The sequence below is a fragment of the Tachysurus vachellii genome, chromosome 1, assembly GCF_030014155.1.
Source record: "Tachysurus vachellii isolate PV-2020 chromosome 1, HZAU_Pvac_v1, whole genome shotgun sequence".
Lineage (NCBI taxonomy): Eukaryota > Metazoa > Chordata > Actinopteri > Siluriformes > Bagridae > Tachysurus > Tachysurus vachellii.
The window spans coordinates 15,341,898-15,361,779 of NC_083460.1; the positions used below are offsets into that span (position 1 = coordinate 15,341,898).

Genomic DNA, 19,882 nt, shown 5'->3' on the forward strand with positions numbered 1-19,882 from the left:
GTGTCATACTGAGAATGGTTGAGGGGAAGGCACCCACCCTCCGAGAGAGAAAATATGAGGGTTAACTACAAGAGAAAAGCTGTTACACCACCCTTCAACTTTTACTCTCTGTTTTCAGGTATTGTGGTTTGGTGAACATTACTTGAATCTTCCTGTTACTTTCTCTGTCTAAAAAGGAATCTGTTTGGATTCAGTTATTGAACCTATCCAGCTCATTTAAGGATAGATTGATAATTTTACAAGCCATAAATGATTTTTTCCCCTCAGATAACATATCTGTAAAGGTTATCGTGAATAGTTAAAGATAAAGTTAAAAACTAGTTAAAGAAGAAACTTCCGTTTAACCTTTCTGTCTGTGTTGGGCCATGTTTAACGGCCAAACCGCTCTTATAACGGTTATCTTGTTATGATGTGTACATGCATTTTAGTTTTGGGATTAAAACAGCCAGGCTGTTAGTCATAATGAGTGGCTAGAGCTCCGCCCCTCGCGTTGCACTAAATTTAAGTTTGGTATGAGTGGACGTCAGGGTGTGGCCTCCAAGAGTCTGACGCCAACTTTATCCTGTTCTTGTCTTCTTCGTTGTTCTCGCTCTCTGTGCCCCAGTGTTAACCCCAGGGCCAATGTATGGCTTATAGCTAAAAGTTGTCACAGATTGATGGATGGAGTCTGATTACCAAGGCACGATGTGCGTGTGTATGTGTCTGAGTGGATGGGTGTGGGTGTTAATTACAGGCTGCTGCTATGGAATTGGCCATAAAACAGTCAATTGCCAACATGTTGAACAGTGTGGATGACTCAACATACATATATGATATGATATTCAGCTTTTATCGTATAGGCCCAATATAGCAATATATAACATCAAATAGCATCTAATATAGCATCAAATTAAATGATGTCATACTTTTTTCTTGTATAGCACTGTGATTGTGAATGGAAGGCACATGATGTGAAAAAGTATATTGTGCATCATGACTATGCATATTTGTTTCTCTAAGGTTGTCCTGTCGTATTTTTGGTCAAATGTAAACTTAAAGAGAAGTGTTGGTTGTTTTTTTTTTTTATATATATATATATTTATTTATATTTATCAACAAAACAATTGCGAGTGTTTGTTTTATATTGAATGAAAAGTTTTCTTGGAACTGTATTAAAATATATTTTTATTGGATGACACGTTTTCTTGGAAACTGATTATAGAGAAAAAGACTTTCGGGATTCATGTAAAATGCTTGGAGTCAAATTCACCCAAGAAACTAAAATCAATAAAATCATTTCTGTCTGTCTAAAAACTGTCGGTCTTAAGCATCGTCAGGTTTGTTGAGCTGATGTAATTTAGCCCGCGTTGAAATGCCACTTCAGCCATGCAGCTTGTTTGAAACTTGTCTCATAGCTTTGCAGATTAGTGACTAAAACATTTAAGTTTCCCAAACCTCAATGGAAAACTGTACAGGATACAGACCTCATGCCGAGCCCGATTCAAGCAGCAGCCGATTGCAGTTCGGGTCGGCATTAGGAGAAGGTCATCCAGTGTACGCGTCGGTGGCTGAGCCAGCGTTTTGCTCTCCCCCTTCTGCATTAGCTGCTTAACCTCACCTCCTTCCCATAGGTCAGCAGGCTAATGTTCCTGCCTCCAGCATTCACCCTCAACTTTCCAGCATGAGCTCAGCGCTGAAAGTCACGAGTAAAAGATGATGGAGAGACAGTGGCTGTTGTCCGCTTTCCAGCACAAACACTAGAGCTATTCATGACCTTATCCATGAGACCCAGGCCAGATTTTCAGCTTTATTTCCATCAGCTTGTAATCCAGAAAGCAAGGCATATATAAATATTACAGCATTTTTTTTTTTTCTTCAGAAGAAAATTTAAATGGTATACTTTCAATATTTAATTAATGAGCATGCACAGACTCACTGGAGCACAGGGAGACTCATTAGTCCTTGTCTATGACCATTTGAACCCAGAGTGCCCCCTGTTTTTTAGACAAAATGATGGATGGAGACTTGTAGGCACATTTAGAAAACGAGGAAAATGGACACTTCTCTGAACGACAGGCTGATAAGTCACTCACAGTTCATCTGTTCATATAATAACTCTCTCTCTCTTTCTCTGTCTCTCTCCTCTCCTATCCTCTCTCTTTCTCTCTATAATAGACGATCCAAAGAAATACCTAGTGGTGATTCACGGCATCGAGCCACTGGTCGAGACTCCCGTCCAGTGGCTCAGCGAGCACCTGAGCTATCCAGATAACTTCCTTCATATCTGCATCGTACCAGCACCAAACGACTGATCCCTCTGCTGTCCAGGTGGCCCAAAAGTGACTCTATTACTCCCATCATTCAGGACAGACCCTTTCAGAAGTCTGTTCACTTTCTCACACTTCTCCCATTGACATTTGCCTTCCTGGCTTGCCATGCCTATGACTACAAGATTTGGACGAATGGAAATAATGTTCTTTTCTTACGCATGCCATTGGGGTGTAAATAACATCTTTCACTGTCTCAGTATCCAATTGTTATTACCTTGATGTTTTTTATGTAACAAATTAGCCTGCTAGTGACTACAGTATGCTCCGAAATGTAGAAATTATCTCCTTTTCAGATGATTACATCACTGGTATGCATCTCTCTCTTTTTTTTCCCCTCTCTTTACATGTTGCCTTAAAACTCAGTCATCTTCACACTGGCATGACGAGTTGGCACACTCCTAATTTTGTCCTGGTTTGCGGAGTGACTGATATTCTTGGGTCTAAAAGGTCAGAGCTTTATGTTTTGATCAGCCAGCCATTACTAGCCTTTGTTTCAATACAGTGCTCTGAATAATTGTTGGACAAACAAGTCTACCTTTGCCCAGTCCTGTGTATTTGTTTCATATAGAACAAACCGTTAGTTCTTTATGTGTAGCAAAACAAAAGACGAAATAAATTTGTAAAGACAAAAAAGATGCAAAGACCTCCTGGGAACTGTTGCGGTAGCTGGAAAGTTATTGGACAGTTTTTTTGAATAAATCTCTTGCTGCTTGATTCAGAAAGCATGCTTACAGAACGTCAACAAGTTTGTCCCAGGATCTCAGGATATTCATATATCCAGCTCTGTATTATATGGGTGTCATATGATTGAGTTTGTGATTGGCTGATCAGATACACATTAAGCTCCACCTTCATTTGCCCATGGACACCAGTGCAACACATTTTGCAGTATTTTTCAGCAGCTAAATAACACATTAATTATTCTTTTGGATCTTGACTTACAACTCATTAAATTATCTATTTTAAACATTAAACCTTTAAACCAGACATTCAGGCGGTGGGAAGTTATTACCCATTTTTTTGGCATGCACAGGGGGTTAAAAGTGGTGTGAAATTTGCAAATGGAGTTCTCTGAGTTGTAGTGGCAAACTCAGGAATCCCACAATTCCAGTGTGTAGGCGCAGTCTGGGACCTGGAAATGTCCTTCAACCAGATGACTTATTTAAATAATTAACTCTAATCTAAACTGATCTAACATCATACAAATATAAAGACATAATATGGGTCTACATGTGTCTTCGTTTTTTTTTTCTTTTTCTTCAAACAACTGTTCATCTGTTGCGGTTATCTCCAGATGTCGATCATAAGAGGAGCATGACCCCCTGATTATACGATCAGTACGTATAGAGATTTATAAAATTGTAACCCATTACAGCTGATACAGCACAGTATTTAAACAGCTCGGATTATACAGCCGCTAGACAGAACTGTTTAGGCTGGCAACGTTTGTTTGTGTTTATTTCGTTCGGAGGGGACGTGACGGAGGAGGTTGGAGCAGGGAGCAGACGATTAGCAGCTGAGAGTGATTATTTGCTTATAGGAATAAGTGAGTGTACACTCTCAGACAGATGGGGAAAGCGAATACTTCAAACCACACCAGGTCACTTCTCAGCAAACTGACTGGAAGACCTGGGGCTTCGAAGCTCTGAAATTTGTGCGTTAGGTTTTTTCTGTTTGTTTGCTTGGTTGTTTTTTTTGTAATTGATCTCCAGATGTGTGCACTTCATTGATTGTAATTAATCTGCTGAAATATTAGTACTGAAATCTACACATTCTTTCAGAACAAATGTGATTATTTTTTTTTTCCATGCTGTGGCTTGCTTTTCTGTCTTTTGCTAAAAAACAAAAGCTAATATATGATTAAACAATATTTTGTAGTTAAATAACTTTGTCCTCCATTTAATGTTGGTGTGTGGGGTGAAGATGCAGAAGATCAAGGAATAAATATCTATAAAATGATTCCCTTTAGAACCATCAAATAGAGAGCAGATATTCCTGACATTTTTATTAAAATTAGCAATATTACTAACTCGGCTTAGAGATGTTCCCTCTTACGTCATGTTATGTTCAGTGTTTAATTCTCAGTTTAGGACCCAAATGTCTTCAGTGATGTCTCTCAGACTCACTGCTCTGGTTTAAGACCCCATGTGAGACTTAAAGATTTAATGGCATTGTGACCAAAGACAATCATTGGCAAAGTGTGAACCACGTCATTTATGGTAAAGTAGTGGCAACGGTGACCGCCTCAACAAAACACTTTTAAGACCCAAAGTTCATTTTCTTTAATTGTAGGTCTTATTGTATCTCATACAGTCTGACATGTATTAATAGTAAAACACTTTTAATTAGCTTAAAACTAAATTTGTAAATACAGCTGTTTTTTTTCCCCCAATTAATGGTGCTTTGTTTTGTCTCTCAGATCACCAAATATTTTTGTGTACGATTATAGGTGAGTTTTCCCATGGGATGAGTAGAGGCTGCGCAATGCACGGAGACTATTACATATGTCCCACCCATCTGCCTTTACTTACTGTTAAAGGTGTGTGTTAAAACACCTAACACTGACTCATGTGTGGATCTTGGACACTTTGCTCCATTATTTAAAGGGCAATGCTCATGTGGATTGGAAGAAGGAAAAAAAAAGATTGTATTATAAGGACTTGGTTAGGTTTCTATTTCGTCTTAGTTATTATATTTTCTCCTTGTAGCGCAAGAACACAATTAAAGATGGCTGATTGGCTGGTAATATATAAATGATTCTGTGTTTTTGATAAGCAGGAATACTATCATCAAATTCTTAGAGCCAGCATTGATACCGGATGTGAAAGTGTCATTCAGGTGGAATTCGATTGTGAAACTTTCCAACTCATTGGAAAGTTGTTCTTCTGGAGGACAGAACAGTTCTCCAGAAGAGTGAATAAGTAAAAAGAGTGAGATTGTTATTCCTTTTTTTTCCCTTTGCCGTATTGGACATCAAAGGTCCTCATCATGAGTTCATTAAGTAACACTGTCCTGGCTTTGCTTTCTCATTCCTGTAAAGCCGTCACTAAAGGAGATCAGAGGACGTTGCCTCCTCCTTTTCTTCCTCTTTCTGTCATTTCTCTTGGCTCTTGTAGGTGTCTGTACGTTCTGCACTGTGCCTTTTCTCGACCCGCCTTGCTCCTTCCTGCATGAGCGAGGAGACTTATGGCGCTTTTATCCCGGAAGCTCTCTTTGAAGTTCACGTAATGATTAAGTAGGCCTCAGGTCACCCTGTGTGTGTGTGTGTGGGTGTGTGTGTGTGTGTGTATGTGTGCTCTCTTAACCCTGTTAGTTGTCATTCACCAATTTCAGAGTGTAAAAGCAAAACAGAGATGGCTGGAAGCCTGTAACCCAGTCATGGCCTGTGAACTTATATGAGGTGTTAGGAGAAGAACTTTCCCCTCTGTCCTCCCTCGCTCTCCGCTTTTTATGTACACCTGGATAGGAGTAGCTTAATGGGGGTTGGACAACTTAAGATACAAACAACAAAACTCTCCCTGCTCCTTTCTCAGTCCCTCTCATTTTCAGCCCCCCAACCACTTGGCCAGAGCTAACCTGTTATTAAACCGGGCCCCTAATTGGCAGGTGCTGAGGGGCTCTGAGATACTATGATCACTTAGAGAGGACAGACCAAGAGGCCTCTTCATTCATGTCCTTGCAATTTGCTCTGCTCTTTGTTTAGGTCTTCGTCTCTTAACCCTGGAGTAGTCATCGCTCTCATTCCTAGGCTTCTACATGGCAAAATGTGTATCTGTTCCTTGTGCAGCTGGAAGACAAAAAAAAAGTTATATGGCCTCTGGTCAAAATAAACACTTATTGCATTCATTGTGTGTGTGTGTGTGTGTGTGTGTGTGTGTGTGTGTGTGTGAGTGAGAAAGAGAGACTATGTGTATGTGTGTGTGTACTTGTTTGCCTGTTTAGCAGGCTGGATGTGTGGTTTGTGGCTCCTGGCTGGCTGTGAAAAAAGGAAGACTATAATTTGTTGTACAATGAAATAACACAAGACTTGGCATACATGAAAATGGAAGAATCTGAATTCCCCAGCCAGGAAAACAACAACTGGAATCTTTTAAATGGTAATTGAAAGTAATTTTTTAGCTAAATGTGAAACCACTACATTTCGCACAGTCATGAGCCATCGGAATAATTACGTTTGTCAGCAACATTCTCCTGGAACATCAAACCCTGCCCTGTTACCAACCATTAGAGCATTTCAGCTCAAAACATGCTCCAGGATGTCTTCATTACAGTAAATAACACTCGCCTTATTTAGAAAGAAATGCTCGTATTTGAAAGGGCACGTGTTTTGTTGTTGACTCTGGTGGTGGTTTTACTGACTCATGCTACTGATGCTGCTGCTGCCGCTGCTGCCGCTGATGGTGCTGGTGGTGGTGGGACCTGACAGGAAATGAGGAAAGAGTATTGTCACTCATAATTCCTACCCTGTCACATGAGGCCTGGCCTGTAAATCTACATGGAATTGGATTCGGAAGTCCTGTTCCCTTTCTGATTTTTTTTTTTTTTTTAATAAAATCTAAAAAAAAAAAAAAAAAAAAATGTAAACTGATTGTAATGATTGCTCTAATAATTCCCCCAGGTATACAACTTAAGTATACAAGCTTTCTTGTTTAAGTAATGGAAGCATAAACTCTCGCATAAAACTCTCGCATAAAAAAAATGCTCTTGTTTTGAAATGACGTTTTTTTTTTTTTGTTTTTTTTTACACATGACCTCATGGCACAAACCAGAACCTCAGCAAGTCTACAGAAGAAAAATGTGTGTGGATTTTAAAAATAACCCAAACGCCCACTTGTAGTGAGACAAGTGCAGGCTAATTCTTTTTTTTTTTTTTTTGCATTATGTACCGAATATTAAATTCCATATTCCTAAAAACATGACTACAAATAGGAAACGAACAAATGAGGCGAATGAGTCAAGGCTGTACATGAGTTCTCGCTAAAAACCTGCCAGTAATACATTACACCTAGACCACATTTATCAGCACTAATTGTCACCTACAAGCGGCATATGAGACTCTGCAGAAAAGCACAACAGTTGTCACGCAAAATATTTAACCAGCTGGTAATATTGCTACTTTTTTTTTACTAATCTGCTCTTGCACCCTAATTTTTTATGCCTTGCTTAGAATTATATCTGTTGATCTATAATGTTCAGTAAATTCATAATTTGTGCTGATTAGCCATTAATTATGAAGATGTATGAAAATAAAGCTATCACAGTATTAAAAAGTGTACACATTATTCGTTAAAACTGAGCTGAAGTGAAGTGACTCGGATAGCAATATACGTGTCGTGTGTTAATAGAAGAGTACAAGCCTTTATTTTGTCACATGCATTATAGCGCAGTGTAATTCTTTCTTCACATATCCCAACTTTGGCAAGGTTATTCATGATACAGCACCACTGGAACAGTGAAGGGTTAATGGTGGTGCATAAGGGCCCAACAGTGGCAACCTGGCAGTGCTGGGGCTTGAACCCCAATCCTCCAATCAACATCCCAGAGACTTAACTGTTGCCACTGCTTTAGACCCAATGCTAAACCGGGAGCTGTTGATTTCATTATTAACTTTAACTGTTATTATTATTATTACTATTATTATTATCAGTATTAATTAAAACTGTGTCTTGTTTGATTGACTATTCTTGAGATAAATGTGTTTAGAATAAAATTTTGTTTGAACTATTCCTTTAAGAAGAAGCATCATGGCAGAAATCTCTGTGTTTTCAGAAACTGCTGGTTCAAATTGGTTTGTTCTGAAAAAACATTAAGACTTTATCACAAATTTATACTGGCCCATATAAATGTAAGGCCTTTGTTGGGGACGGATGTCCTGAAATTACCCCCCTGTTTCTGGGCCTGGTTCCCATCTGTTTCTTCTTTAATGCGTATGGCCACACTTCAGGCCTGATGGGATGCATGGGCGGCTCATTACAGAAAGCCCCCCTGGGTCTTCTTGAGTCACTGTTGATTGTACTGTGTCATTCAGTGTTTAAAAATTCTTTGGTGCAACGTCTGTTTACCGTAAGTGCCATTTGCAAGTGGCTGTTTTCCGGAAATTTCGCTGGAGCCCTCAAAGACAAGCATTCTTTCCAGAAAAAAAAAAAATGTTTGTGTCGACAATGGCTAAGGGCGGGTGTGAGAACAAGCACCTTGTGATGTTGGATTTGTGAACCAATTGGTAATTAGTAATCGCTAGTTGAATGTTATTTTTTATCACACAAATTCATACTGTGAACCCAAGCAGCACCTTGTATTGAACGTGAAATTATAATTGTTAATGTGAAGGCATGAAACACTTGCTGGTGTGCAGTAATAGGAAAATAATCAAGATTGGCTTTGCTAGACGTGTCATACATTTAAAGCCATTTATAGGAACGTTTAAAGTTGTGGAACATCTAGGTTAGTTCCTGTTATCACTTACATCATAACGACTATAAACATTTACGCACAATCCTTTGAAAAACAATGCTGCTTGACATGTTTTCTCCAAAAGATTTACAGTGACTGAAAACTGGGTTACAGCTGTATCTCTGACCATTACAATGTTCTGACACCAGACTCCTTCTACAAATGTAGAGTACTGAATAAGTTGTAGGAATAGAAACAAAAACATCTAGCATCTGAGGTTGTTATAGAAAATTAAACAATACCTTTAATCCCTTTGGACTGATATGGACATGTACAGAAAAGAATTGATGCGAGATTAGATCCAGGGCAGAAGCCCAGCCAGGATGTAGCTATATGCCACTGACAGTGGAATCTTTTGTATTAATATCTGTATGTTCCATTTCCCCAGTAGTAATAATAAGATATTGGAAAGAGAACCATATGTGCCAGTGCAAAGCTAAATTGAAAATGATGAGTAAGATGATGAATTCCATGACTCGTTCAGTCATTTCAGTGATTTCAAATCAAAACAAACTCAGAATTGGTGTGGTACAATGTAGACTGGCTGGAAATTGAGCCAAAATTGCACATTTATGTTTGTACTAGACTGATCATGAGGATTCATCTTTAAGGTCATTTCCAGTTTAGTATGTTTCTTATTGAATCAAAATAAATTTTAACAAAATGACAAGAAAAGACAGACCATTCCATTATGTCAGTGAACATTTATATAATTTACACAATTTAAACAAGTTGCATTAAATAACTATGTAAACCTGTATGTAAACATAGTGACAGAGGAGTTTCTTTTTGCTTTCTTTCTTTCTTTCTTTCTTTTTCTTTACATTTCATTTAAAGCTGAAGATATGGGGAAGACTTTGGTCATACATCAGAACAGAAATTAAGAGATGCTACTGCTTTACAGCACATTTTGGCGCCTTAGGGAAAGAAAGTCATCAAGCCATCAAAATGATGACTTTTACAAAATGTGTTTTAAAAAGAAAGTACAGAAAAAGGCCAATGAAGATAAACCAGTGCATATAAAGACCAAGGCACATTGATTTGTGCCATCCATGAGTGTAAAAAGGGCAAACAACAAAATGTGTAGAACAGACAACATCTAATCAGCGACTACTATCACTATAGACACTCACTGTTGTTTAAGTGAACTTTGGTAACTAGCTCAGTATGTCAGACCCTCCCCACCCTTCCAACCCCTTCCAAAATATTAGTGAGTGAATAGAGAAGTACTCTCAGCTTCATAGCCAGTGTGCTACATGCTACCAGGCTTCTTTTTTTTTTGTTTGTTTGTTTGTTTTGGTTTTTTGTTTTTTTTGGTTAGGATTTTTTTTTTTGGACCACATAGAGGTCACTACTCCAGGGACATTTGGTTTCTTCTTCAAGTAGAAAAGCAATAAATATATATGCCTTTGACTTCCTTCTTAATACACTCACAGCCTACATACATACACACTCACAGTTTGAGGTAACATGTTGAAAATATAGAAAATGCCCTTTTTGTGTTACACCGAGGAGTGCTCAATAGAAATTAGGGAAAGGCCCCCAGCATTTAAGACGCGGTGAAGGTGGCATTGTCAAAATTCCATTATGGTATTACAACAGCCTTCCACAAAAGAGCTATTTCTTTTAAAAATACCTGTCTGCTTCAAAAATACAAAAAAAAACCCTGAATGAAGGCGAGCTCCTCAAATCTGGTACTCATTAGTTCATCACAATTAAAGGGCAAACAAACAACTAACGCAGGCTACAAGAAACTATGTACAAAAGAGTGACAATAGAAAATATACAGAACAGTGAATTACAATGAATTACCCAGTCATTGTAAACATTGACAATAAATTAAGGATGTTGCATAACAAACTGAACCAAATATTATTAAGGAATAACAATAGCAAAAATAATAACAAATAACAATGATGTCAACAATAATATTATTATGAATAAAGAAATAGATGATTGTCTCTAAAGTAAATGTAGGACACACTGGACCACTAGTGGCCTGGAGCAGTGTCTCTTAGCCCTGAGTATGGTAAGTCCCTGAAAGCAAAGATCTAAGCCTGTCTCCTTTTGAGGAGTGTGTATACCTGTGGCTGTCCACAGCCAGACCGGGCAAACCGATGAGGCTGAGGTGCAGCATGTTTTAGTAAGTTTCTGTGCTCGGGCTGGGGCTAAGATTCCATTGCCTCCATAGTCTCTTGTTTGACCTTGATAGGTAGGAGTTTAATAACTGATGTTTCACTTGGCTCATACAGGCTGTATGTGCTAGATGGAGGAAGCAAATCCGCTCCAGTGCTGCCTTTGTGGTATGATGCTTTGAGGTCCATTTCACGGCAGATCACACTGAAGATCTGCTTTTCCACTAGCCTCTCTATATCAACACCCTCAATCTCCTCCAGTCGGTCAGCATTGTCGCTGATGTCAAAGCGCTCAATCTCTTCATTAATGCGGTTCAGTTCATCAAGGCTGCAGTGGGGGGAAGGCATAGCAGCCAGGCAGTAGCCCTTAAGGTGGAGCCGCAGGCTGCAGAGGTGGATGTAGTTGCGGTGGCAGTGTGGACACTTGTGGGGGCGCTCACGTGTGTGCAGCCTTTTGTGCAGTTTGAGGTGGACAAACTGTGTGAACTTAGCTGGACATAGCTTGCACTGATAAGGTTTTTCACCTGAGTGCAGCCTTAGATGAGTCTTCAGATTACTTGTGCTGCTGAAACGCTTGTGGCATACCTGTTGAGAACAAGGAGCTTTAGTACTGAAAAAGAACCGTCAACCTCCAAAACACAGATAGATGGCAGGTGTTTAGTTATGAGGAGATTAGTCTTACCTGGCATTCATGGGGCTTCTCTCCTGTATGGACCAGGAAGTGCTTCTGCAGGTGTGCTAGCTGAGTGAAGCCCTTATTGCACGTCTGACACTTAAAAGGACGCTCGCCACTGTGGACACGCAGGTGCACCTGAGAATAGTGCAGAGGGGAGCAGGGTTAGACACAGTGTCCCATTCATAACAGGAGGTGTATGTGTGTAAGACTGAAGGGTTGAAGAAAATAATTATAAGTAACAAGCACCTTAAGGTTCGAGAGCTGTCCGAAAGTCTTGCTGCATACGTTGCACTCATACTTTATCTTGCCATTCTGTTTCTTCAATGGGTATGGCAGGGTCTTGTATCCTGCAGGGCCTCGCTTCATCTTGCTGAGATTGATTGCCTCTTCATCTGAACGTCGGATGCTAGGCTGCGCTGAGGTCGGGTTGGCAGGCTGCTGATCGACAGAGACTGCAGAACCAGCTGTGGGAGAACCACTGACAGGGGCATGATGGTGTCCATGCAGGGTTTTGTCTTTTGGGGTTGTCGCTCTTGAGAAGGCACTCTTGGGCGGTGGAAGCAGGAATTCCCTGTGGGGTGGTAGCAGAAAATGCCGACCTTGCTCAGGTGGAAGCATGGTGTGTGGGAGGGGCATGTGGGGTGTCATTAAAGTGTTATAAAGGGGGTACATGCGGGAGAACACACTCCCCACGGGTGGTGTTCCACTCATGGAATAAGGGGCAAATAGATAATGTGGGTTGGGGTAAAATGAGGAAAGGGGGTTGGGTGGGGAGTAACCAGGATAGTGACCTAGGCTGCCACTGTAGAGTGGCAAGGCATCCCTAGGATCTGCTGGGGTAGGACTGTTCCCTGGACTGGTTTCAGGGCTGCTGCGTGCTGATGGGCTAGGGGTGGCCGAGGACAGTGCAGGTGAACGAGTGGTAAAACAGATACTTTGACTGGATTTTAAGATATCCTCTCTGAGGTGATGTTGGGGGCGGATTGGGTAGATGACACGGGGGTAGATGGGTCTGTCAGGGCTGACAGGGCAGTGGGGACGTGTGGGCAGTGGTCTTGCTGGCTCCCGCCATGTGTCTTTGAGGATTTCTGAGACAGTATGCTCTCTCTTCACAACAGGTTTTTCTTCTGATGCCTGCTGCTTTGCTTCTATCAGACTCTGCTCTGTAGACAAAAATAAGAGGAGCACATTAGACTACAAAGCACTGGCTTCTAGCATCGTTATTAGGTGTAAGCTCCTCCTCTCTCTCTGTCACACATACAACATATATCATCTTCCAGTATTATAAAATATGATCTATATTAACTGTGCTAGGTAAGATAATGGGCTCCTCCCCACGCTACTGGCTTCTTGCTACAGGAGATCCTTTGTTACACAGCACATAGATCTTCCCAAGCAAAGAAGGCTCAGAACACAAAGTAGCCTAGTCGTTCAATTAAGGGAGACAGTTTGACTGATTAACCTAGGGGCTGTACACAGGATGTGAGGCATGACAGCGGATCGCAGTCAGGGTGGTGAAGTAGACTGAATTCTGCTCAGAGCACTGATACTATCTAATGGATGTGGCAGCAAATGATTGAAAGTTTCCTTCTAATAGGAAGCCACAAAGCTTTGACTCCACTTACTGTACACAACTCTACACAGCTTAAAACATCTAAGTTTGATAATTGTTGGAGACCTTTTCATACCAGATACCAGGTCTTTAAAAAGTTTCAAATGAAAATTTTCAAAAGAAGACAAAGTATTAAATTATATTTTTTGTAATATCATGTTCTTTTACACCCCTCATAATAGAACTACTGTTTAAAGAGGAACTAAATTATCATAATCACTTCCTGTTACCTTTTCTGTGACCTTTACGAATAGTTCAGCAGTGTCTTTTTCTGCTCTGGGTTGTTAGTGTGTGTATCCTACTAAAAATCTCCCCATTCTTATAGCCCCATCCTTCTGCTCCGTGAGCAATGTGTAAACGCAGTTAGAGGTTATCAGTAACCTCCCCCCTTCCAATTCTCCTTCCACAGATAGCACCATTCCCCAGTCCTCCCCAGAGAACTTGTGCAAAACAAACAGGGAAGCAATCCCAACTGATATCAATCTGTCAGCACAGCCCCACTGCCAGGAAGTTCAAGTAGTCAATGGGGCATTTTTGTCTCTGCTTTATTCTCTCTTTGCCTCTCTTTTAAAGTGCCAAATAAATTATGGAGTTGTGCCAAAGATCTGTCTGCACTTCCCTTATGCACATGTGTGTGAAGAAGAGGTTACAAAGTAGTGATGGTTGAAGGTTCTTCTTGAAGTATGTTTGACTGAAGCATCAATTTACTTCAGAAAACTGAAGAAGTTTACTGAACCATGGAGTGAGACAGCTCAAGTCTTTCTAAATCAATCCCATGTGGGAGGCCCTGCCAGTCATCTCGGCCCATTCCATTATACTGAGTCATATGTGCAGTGGCTATAAGCCTGTTCATGCTATGACTCTGGTTTGAGAGACAGCAATAGATAAGGTGATTGCTCTTACTTTCTCAGGTAGCAGGTAGGTCAGAAAGCCTAATTATATACTACTTTGTGTGTGTGTGCATGGAACTCACTGGGGGAGACCAGGCTCCCATACCCTGAGGGTATGCGCATGACCCTGGGGAGCGGAGTCACCAAGACTGCTCTGTTCCCGCCACACCTGCATATTGTCTCCTTCCTCCTCTCTCTCTCTCTCTCTCTCTCTCTCTCTCTCTCTCTCTCTCTCTCTCTCTGTGACTGCTACATAAAATGTTTTGCTTTGAAACTTTTACTGCTGGTTGAGCAAGAACTGATTGAGCATCTAGAGTGAGCTTTCATGTTGAAAGAGTGTCTAACTAAAAATGATGGGCAATCGCATCTTTCTCTGTGTAATTACCGGCAACATTACTATGCCTAAACAGAAACATTACTACAAGGAATTCTGTTTTAGAGAAGATGAAAGAGAGAAGAATATGTACTGTTAGTATGTTAATGACAGACTCTGACCAAGTCAACACTCTTCCCCTTGCTTCATTGTGAACTAAGACGGGACAGAAAAATATCCCCAGGAACAACAAAAATGACTTAACCATCATTATATTATTAGTATTAAGTTTTTTCTATTAAGGTTTTTTCTTCTTTACTTACTGAGCTTTTCCATCATGAGGTCTCCTGAGGGAGGGTAGTGGAGACGATGTGCAAAGTCTGTGCAGTACCACACCAGCAGCTCCTGGTCAGCAGGAATGGCCTTCACCGTGTAGAAAAAGATGTTCATACCGTTCTGGCAAGCAGCCAGATTCTGCTCCTGCTGTGAGTGTGCTGGATTCACATAGCGCATCCAGTTGCTCTTCTCCTCATCCAGGCCATCTACAAAGTGATGGAATTTTTCTTCTGCATAAATCTGAGAAAAAGCAAATGAAAAGCAGGGTTTTAGCAATTAATACAAATTATTCTTCTTCTCTCAGTTCCCCCAATGTGATCTTAATGCTTGCCCTTGAAACGAGCAGACAGACAAGTGGGAGATGCTAAAGCTACAATCTCTTATAAAAGCCACATGGCTGACTCAGTAAGCACACTCCCACCAATACTCACACTCTCATGTTGAATCTGCATGTCTTCTCTCTCTCACTCATACACACTCATAGACACAGACACACACACACACACCCTCGCATGCACTCTCAGGCCTAGAGTGGAACGGATTGTTTTGGGGTAATGTAGAGTCTTATTCACTTTAACTTCACCATTTCCAGGAACCCTTGACATCACAACCAAGGCTTCCCTCAGTGACACCAATCTTATGTTCTTCTACACATTTTACTGTACTATCCCACCCCCTCCACACACACCGCCCTGTTGTCAATGCTACTCCAATATCCAGTAACGTAGGAAAGATGTCACTGTTTGTTAGCAGGTACAGAGTAGCATCTTTCCACAAGGGGATCTCTGTGGTCTTATAACCAAAAAAAACAATTCTGAGTAAAAAACATTTTTTACGGTCATGGTTTGGATCGCACTACGATGACTTGACACTTTCGCCATGACGACATCTGTATTCAACAGCTGAAAGCCACAGGCAGGGAAGAGAGAGCGAGTACACCTCATGCCTTACTGGCAGTGGCTTGGTGACAACCCAGTGTGAAAGCTTTATAGGCAGCGGTTTTAAACAGCCAAACTTTGTGGTGCAGCCAATTGACATCTAACTGTGTCATAAGCCATCGATCTCAAGATCAAGCTCTTAAGTTGTTCGCCCTTTTTGTTCGACAACACAGTCAAAACAAGATCACACAAGACGAAATAAATCTTCACTCTCCCACTCAGACACAAACTGTGGTTCTCAAAACACTACACACTAACTCAGCATTTTTTCTGTAAGCATGCTCTGCTGTCGCATACTCCGTGCACCCATTATGTCACACAGGAAGTAAGTCAGTGGAACAGGAAGTGACCTGTTCGAGTGTGTTTTTTCTCTCTTGTATTTCTTTTGCTCCCCCTTTACTGAAAGTGAAGCTTCTTAAAAAAAAAAAAAAAAACAACTCACCCTCCAGAAGTACTTCCTGTTGGCATCCTTGTGGACATTCTCTGCTGTGTAACTTTTTCCCACTAGAGGGCCAAAGCGAGTTCCTTTTGGTATGTACTCTCGGCTCACAACACCAATCACCTTGCGGAGGAAAAAAAAAGAAAGAAATGGGTCAGGAGATAAACCAACAATTTTATGACCCAACATTAAATTCCATTGTGCTATTTTAGCAGTCAAGAGAAATTTATGAGGTGGTTTAAAGGGTATTTAAGAGGATGGATGACATCAATTAAAAGAAATTCGTGTAGGAGATCCAATTCAAAGTCTCTCAAAAGACTAAAGATGCAGTAAGTAAGTGCTGTAATTTTTTGGAATAGTTTTTTTGACAGCTCTAGGAAGTCAGGGGTCAAGCAGAATCTGTCTTGACATCAATTCTAAGCTTGGGAAAATGATGTCTCATTTGTCCTCTCTCACCTCTCATTAAGTGCCCAGACCCTCCCTCCTATACTCATTACTAGGCCTCCTTCCTCACCACATCAAACACTACTACAACCCTCAAAGCATAAATCCACACCTACGATTATAGCTTGCGCTTCTTCCTTTGAGGTAAAAGGCATCAAAAAAAGCCCAAAGGCAGATGGAATGGAGAGCTGCTGTCTGGCCTTTTGGATTACAACAGCCAGACTTCAATCTAATCTCCTCGACCAAGATCCGCTCTTCAAACTGCCCCTCCACCTCCCCCACCACCTTTCTTCCATATACACCCCGAAACACAAACAGCCATGCGGATAAAGAAGTAGGAAATCCCCTCACATTTCTCGAAAGCCTACAGCAGAGTAGCAGTTCAGTGGGGAGATTAGGTCGTCTTTTTGATAACTCATTTACAGAGATTTAGCTCGGCTCCCGAGCTTCTCGCCAGCTCCCTCTCACTGTTTTTCCACCTTCTCTTTCATCCCCTCTCTCTCTCTCTTTCTCTCTCTCTCTCTTTCTCTCTCTCTGTCTTTTGCCATATTGTCCTACCCTTTTTCAACAGACACTGAAAGAATCTCTAAAGTGGAACTGCTGTTTTTTTATGGAGATAAGACCAAGAAAATTCTATAAGGACAGCACTCAGAGGCGTTCAAAGGTTTCCTCACTTCAAATCAAGGGGAAGTTTGCACATCGTCACTACTACAGTCATCACTGTCTGTCCAAGATAACAAACGATTGATATGATGGGAGATGGGAGAGTCGCACTTCTTTCTGAGACATGCAATTTATGCAAAGGAACACTCAAAAGCTTAGAGGAAACTCAAACTTTTTTGTGATTTATTTCTTGCCCGTCCTTTCAGTTATACTCAAGGCTGATAATTTTACACTTCGTGCGTCAATATTAGCCGTCACACTAATAATAGGTACACTCACTCACGGAAGTTTCTTTACAAGCAGATGGTGTGTACAGTACTATGGATGAATCTGACACCACAAACCCAAATGCCATGCTGCAGGCAATGAGTTTGTCAGTCTGCTAATGTATGATGCAGCAGTGAGTCATTGCAGCCATACCTCTTTGGAGTCAGGGGCATATCTGAATGCCAGGTTTCTCGGCAGCGAGGTCTGAGCACGGGGAAGATCCGGTTTGTCCGCACCCTCCCACGTGTGGTCCTTCACTATGTACGTGCACTTCTCTTCAAACTCGGCTTCCGTCCATTTGGACATGTCGGCGTCCTCAACGATCATCTTCGGATCCACCTGGTCGGCGGTGTTCGGGGCACCCTCAGTGGTCAACATGACAGAGCTATGCTGAGAGGCAGCCTGAGAGAAAGACAGGAGTCGAGACAGATAGAAAAAAGGGAGAGGAAATATTGAAAGAGTGAATGGAAATTCAGCTTTTGAAATTAAATTAAAAGGAAAATTAAATGACAAAATAACTAATACTTCTGACAAGTCATAGTGTACCAGAATATTTAGGTCATCTAATAATCGTTCATAATGGAAAGCTAACAGAATGAAAATTCATAGCAAAAGTACACAGGAAATTCGGCAGAATTTTAATAAAAACCACACGCGAGCACGAAGCAAAACAAAATCATATGCTGAACAAAAACATAAAATCCTACAACCATCAAACACCTCTTTAAACACCACAATTATCGTCTCTATCTACACATAGATTATGTTTTTATTTCACTCTCTCATCTTTTCCCATTATAGCCAAAAAAAAAAAAAAAACCCCTCACAGACAGGACGACAGACGACAGAGGAAGGAAGTTGCGTCTGCGTCTGAATGGAGCTAAAATTGGAATCAGAGTTGTAAAGCGTCGGAGTCTATAAAACATCCCAGGGAATAAGTATGCGTGTTTGTGTGTGGAAGAACAAAAGGGGAAGAATCACAACTTTTTTTTTTCCATAAGGGGGCCACAGCAGCGCAAACAAGCTTCAAACACTTCCTTCCCAAGATAGTCCCTCAATCAGGCTGAGCCGAGACACCCAGTCTTGTCCCGCTCACCTTAAACCTGTTACGGACACGGATTTATTTTAAAATGTACTGAATTCGTTTAGTCTATTTCACACATTTTATATATAGAATCAATAATAAAAATAATAATAATAATAATAATAATAATAATAATAATAATAATAATAATAATTCAGCTTTATAAATCAATAGCTTTAATAAATAAATGAATAAATAAATAAATCATGTGAAGAATAATTCACTCCTCGCTTTTTGTTATTGGTTCATATTATCTGTTTATACAGTCTTATTTCCATGAGTCAAAAGACACAGAGACAAAAATCCTGCAAGCTGTCATTTAATTCTGTGTGTAGGACAGCTGCAAGATCAAAACTAATAATGAAACCGAGAAACTGAACATGAACAAACTGGGCAACCATATATATATATTTTTTCTTTTCTATTTTTCTTTTCTTTTTTTTTCTGACAAGTCAAACCCAAATTAAACTGAAGCTAAGCTTAAACTTAACCTAAGAACCTAAGAAAGATATATCATTCCAAAATAGATATATAGGTATTATAAAGCTTTTAAAAAATCAAGTTTAAAGATTATTTTTTCAGATTAAATTTAAAATATGTTTTAAAATATTAAAATGTAACACTTTAATCTTTTAAAGCATAAAGACAAAACATTACTTTGAACAATATTTTCTCCAGCACGATCGCACAAAAAAGGGCACTAGATCTCATAAATGAACAAACATTTACACAGAGTTTAAATTTGACAACGTTTTCATCATGCAGTCCTGAAAAGGCTGAGAGGAAAAAAGTCAATTCTGCAAACTGACATGCAAATTGAAAAAAGATGAATAAATAAACAGGCAAATAAATGACAAAAAAACATCACAAATATCAATACCATTCATTTTTTAAACATATTTCTTTTTTCTGACCAGAAGAACACAACAATGTAATTAGCTGTAATTGAAAACAATGTAATTAATTAAAAAAGTAAAAGAAAAAAAAACATTGAGTGCCTTTATTCTCAAAGCAAACTGAAACATCAGCCAAACAGTTTCACTCACCGACAGACTTTGGTTCCAGCCGCACATAGAGCTGTCTGATCTCTCCCCTGAGTGTGCTTGTGTGTGTGTGCGTGTGGGTGTATGCGGCAGAAAGAGTGTGTGTTCGGGGGACAGGTGCAGATCACCCTCGTTCCCTCTCTTGTCCAGCCGCTAGTCCAGATGGCGACTGTGTTCTCCTGCGAGTGTCTCGAGTTTGACTAACTGCCTGAGCATGTTTCTTTCTGACTTGTTGAAGCCCTGGCTCCTCCCACTTTTTCTTCCACCCTTCCTCCCTCCCTTT

At 40.3% G+C, this 19,882-nt stretch overlaps 2 protein-coding genes across 3 annotated transcripts in view; one reads left to right on the top strand and one right to left on the bottom strand.

Moving 5' to 3' along the window:
• atg5 (ATG5 autophagy related 5 homolog (S. cerevisiae)) overlaps positions 1 to 19,882 on the top strand; it is a 36,691-nt gene that overhangs the window by 12,628 nt on the left and 4,181 nt on the right. The window contains exon 8 of one of the 2 annotated variants that reach the window (XM_060874125.1): positions 2,155 to 3,534. The exons of the other annotated variant lie outside the window; for it this stretch is intronic. Within the exon in view, the coding sequence (XP_060730108.1) occupies positions 2,155 to 2,291 (137 nt within the window). The 3' untranslated portion in view covers positions 2,292 to 3,534. Of the gene's footprint in view, positions 1 to 2,154; positions 3,535 to 19,882 lie in introns of those variants that run through there. 2 annotated transcript variants of the gene reach the window in all.
• On the bottom strand, positions 9,444 to 19,815 carry prdm1a (PR domain containing 1a, with ZNF domain). Its single transcript, XM_060874111.1, has 7 exons — positions 19,603 to 19,815; positions 17,626 to 17,874; positions 16,102 to 16,221; positions 14,709 to 14,961; positions 11,817 to 12,733; positions 11,577 to 11,705; positions 9,444 to 11,479 (listed from the first exon to the last, which is right to left on the bottom strand). The coding sequence occupies exons 1-7, from the start codon at positions 19,627 to 19,629 to the stop codon at positions 10,928 to 10,930; spliced, it is 2,247 nt and encodes a 748-aa protein (XP_060730094.1). The 5' UTR covers positions 19,630 to 19,815; the 3' UTR covers positions 9,444 to 10,927.

What these genes read in the sequence shown, in the direction of transcription:
- prdm1a (XM_060874111.1), bottom strand. Translation starts at nt 19,629, where the DNA reads ATGTGCGGCTGGAACCAAAGTCTGTCG. An exon ending in CCTCATGATGGAAAAGCTCA is followed by an intron (nt 12,734 to 14,708) that starts GTAAGTAAAGAA and finishes TTTTGTCTACAG; the next exon opens with AGCAGAGTCTGATAGAAGCA. An exon ending in GACAGCTCTCGAACCTTAAG is followed by an intron (nt 11,706 to 11,816) that starts GTGCTTGTTACT and finishes CACTATTCTCAG; the next exon opens with GTGCACCTGCGTGTCCACAG.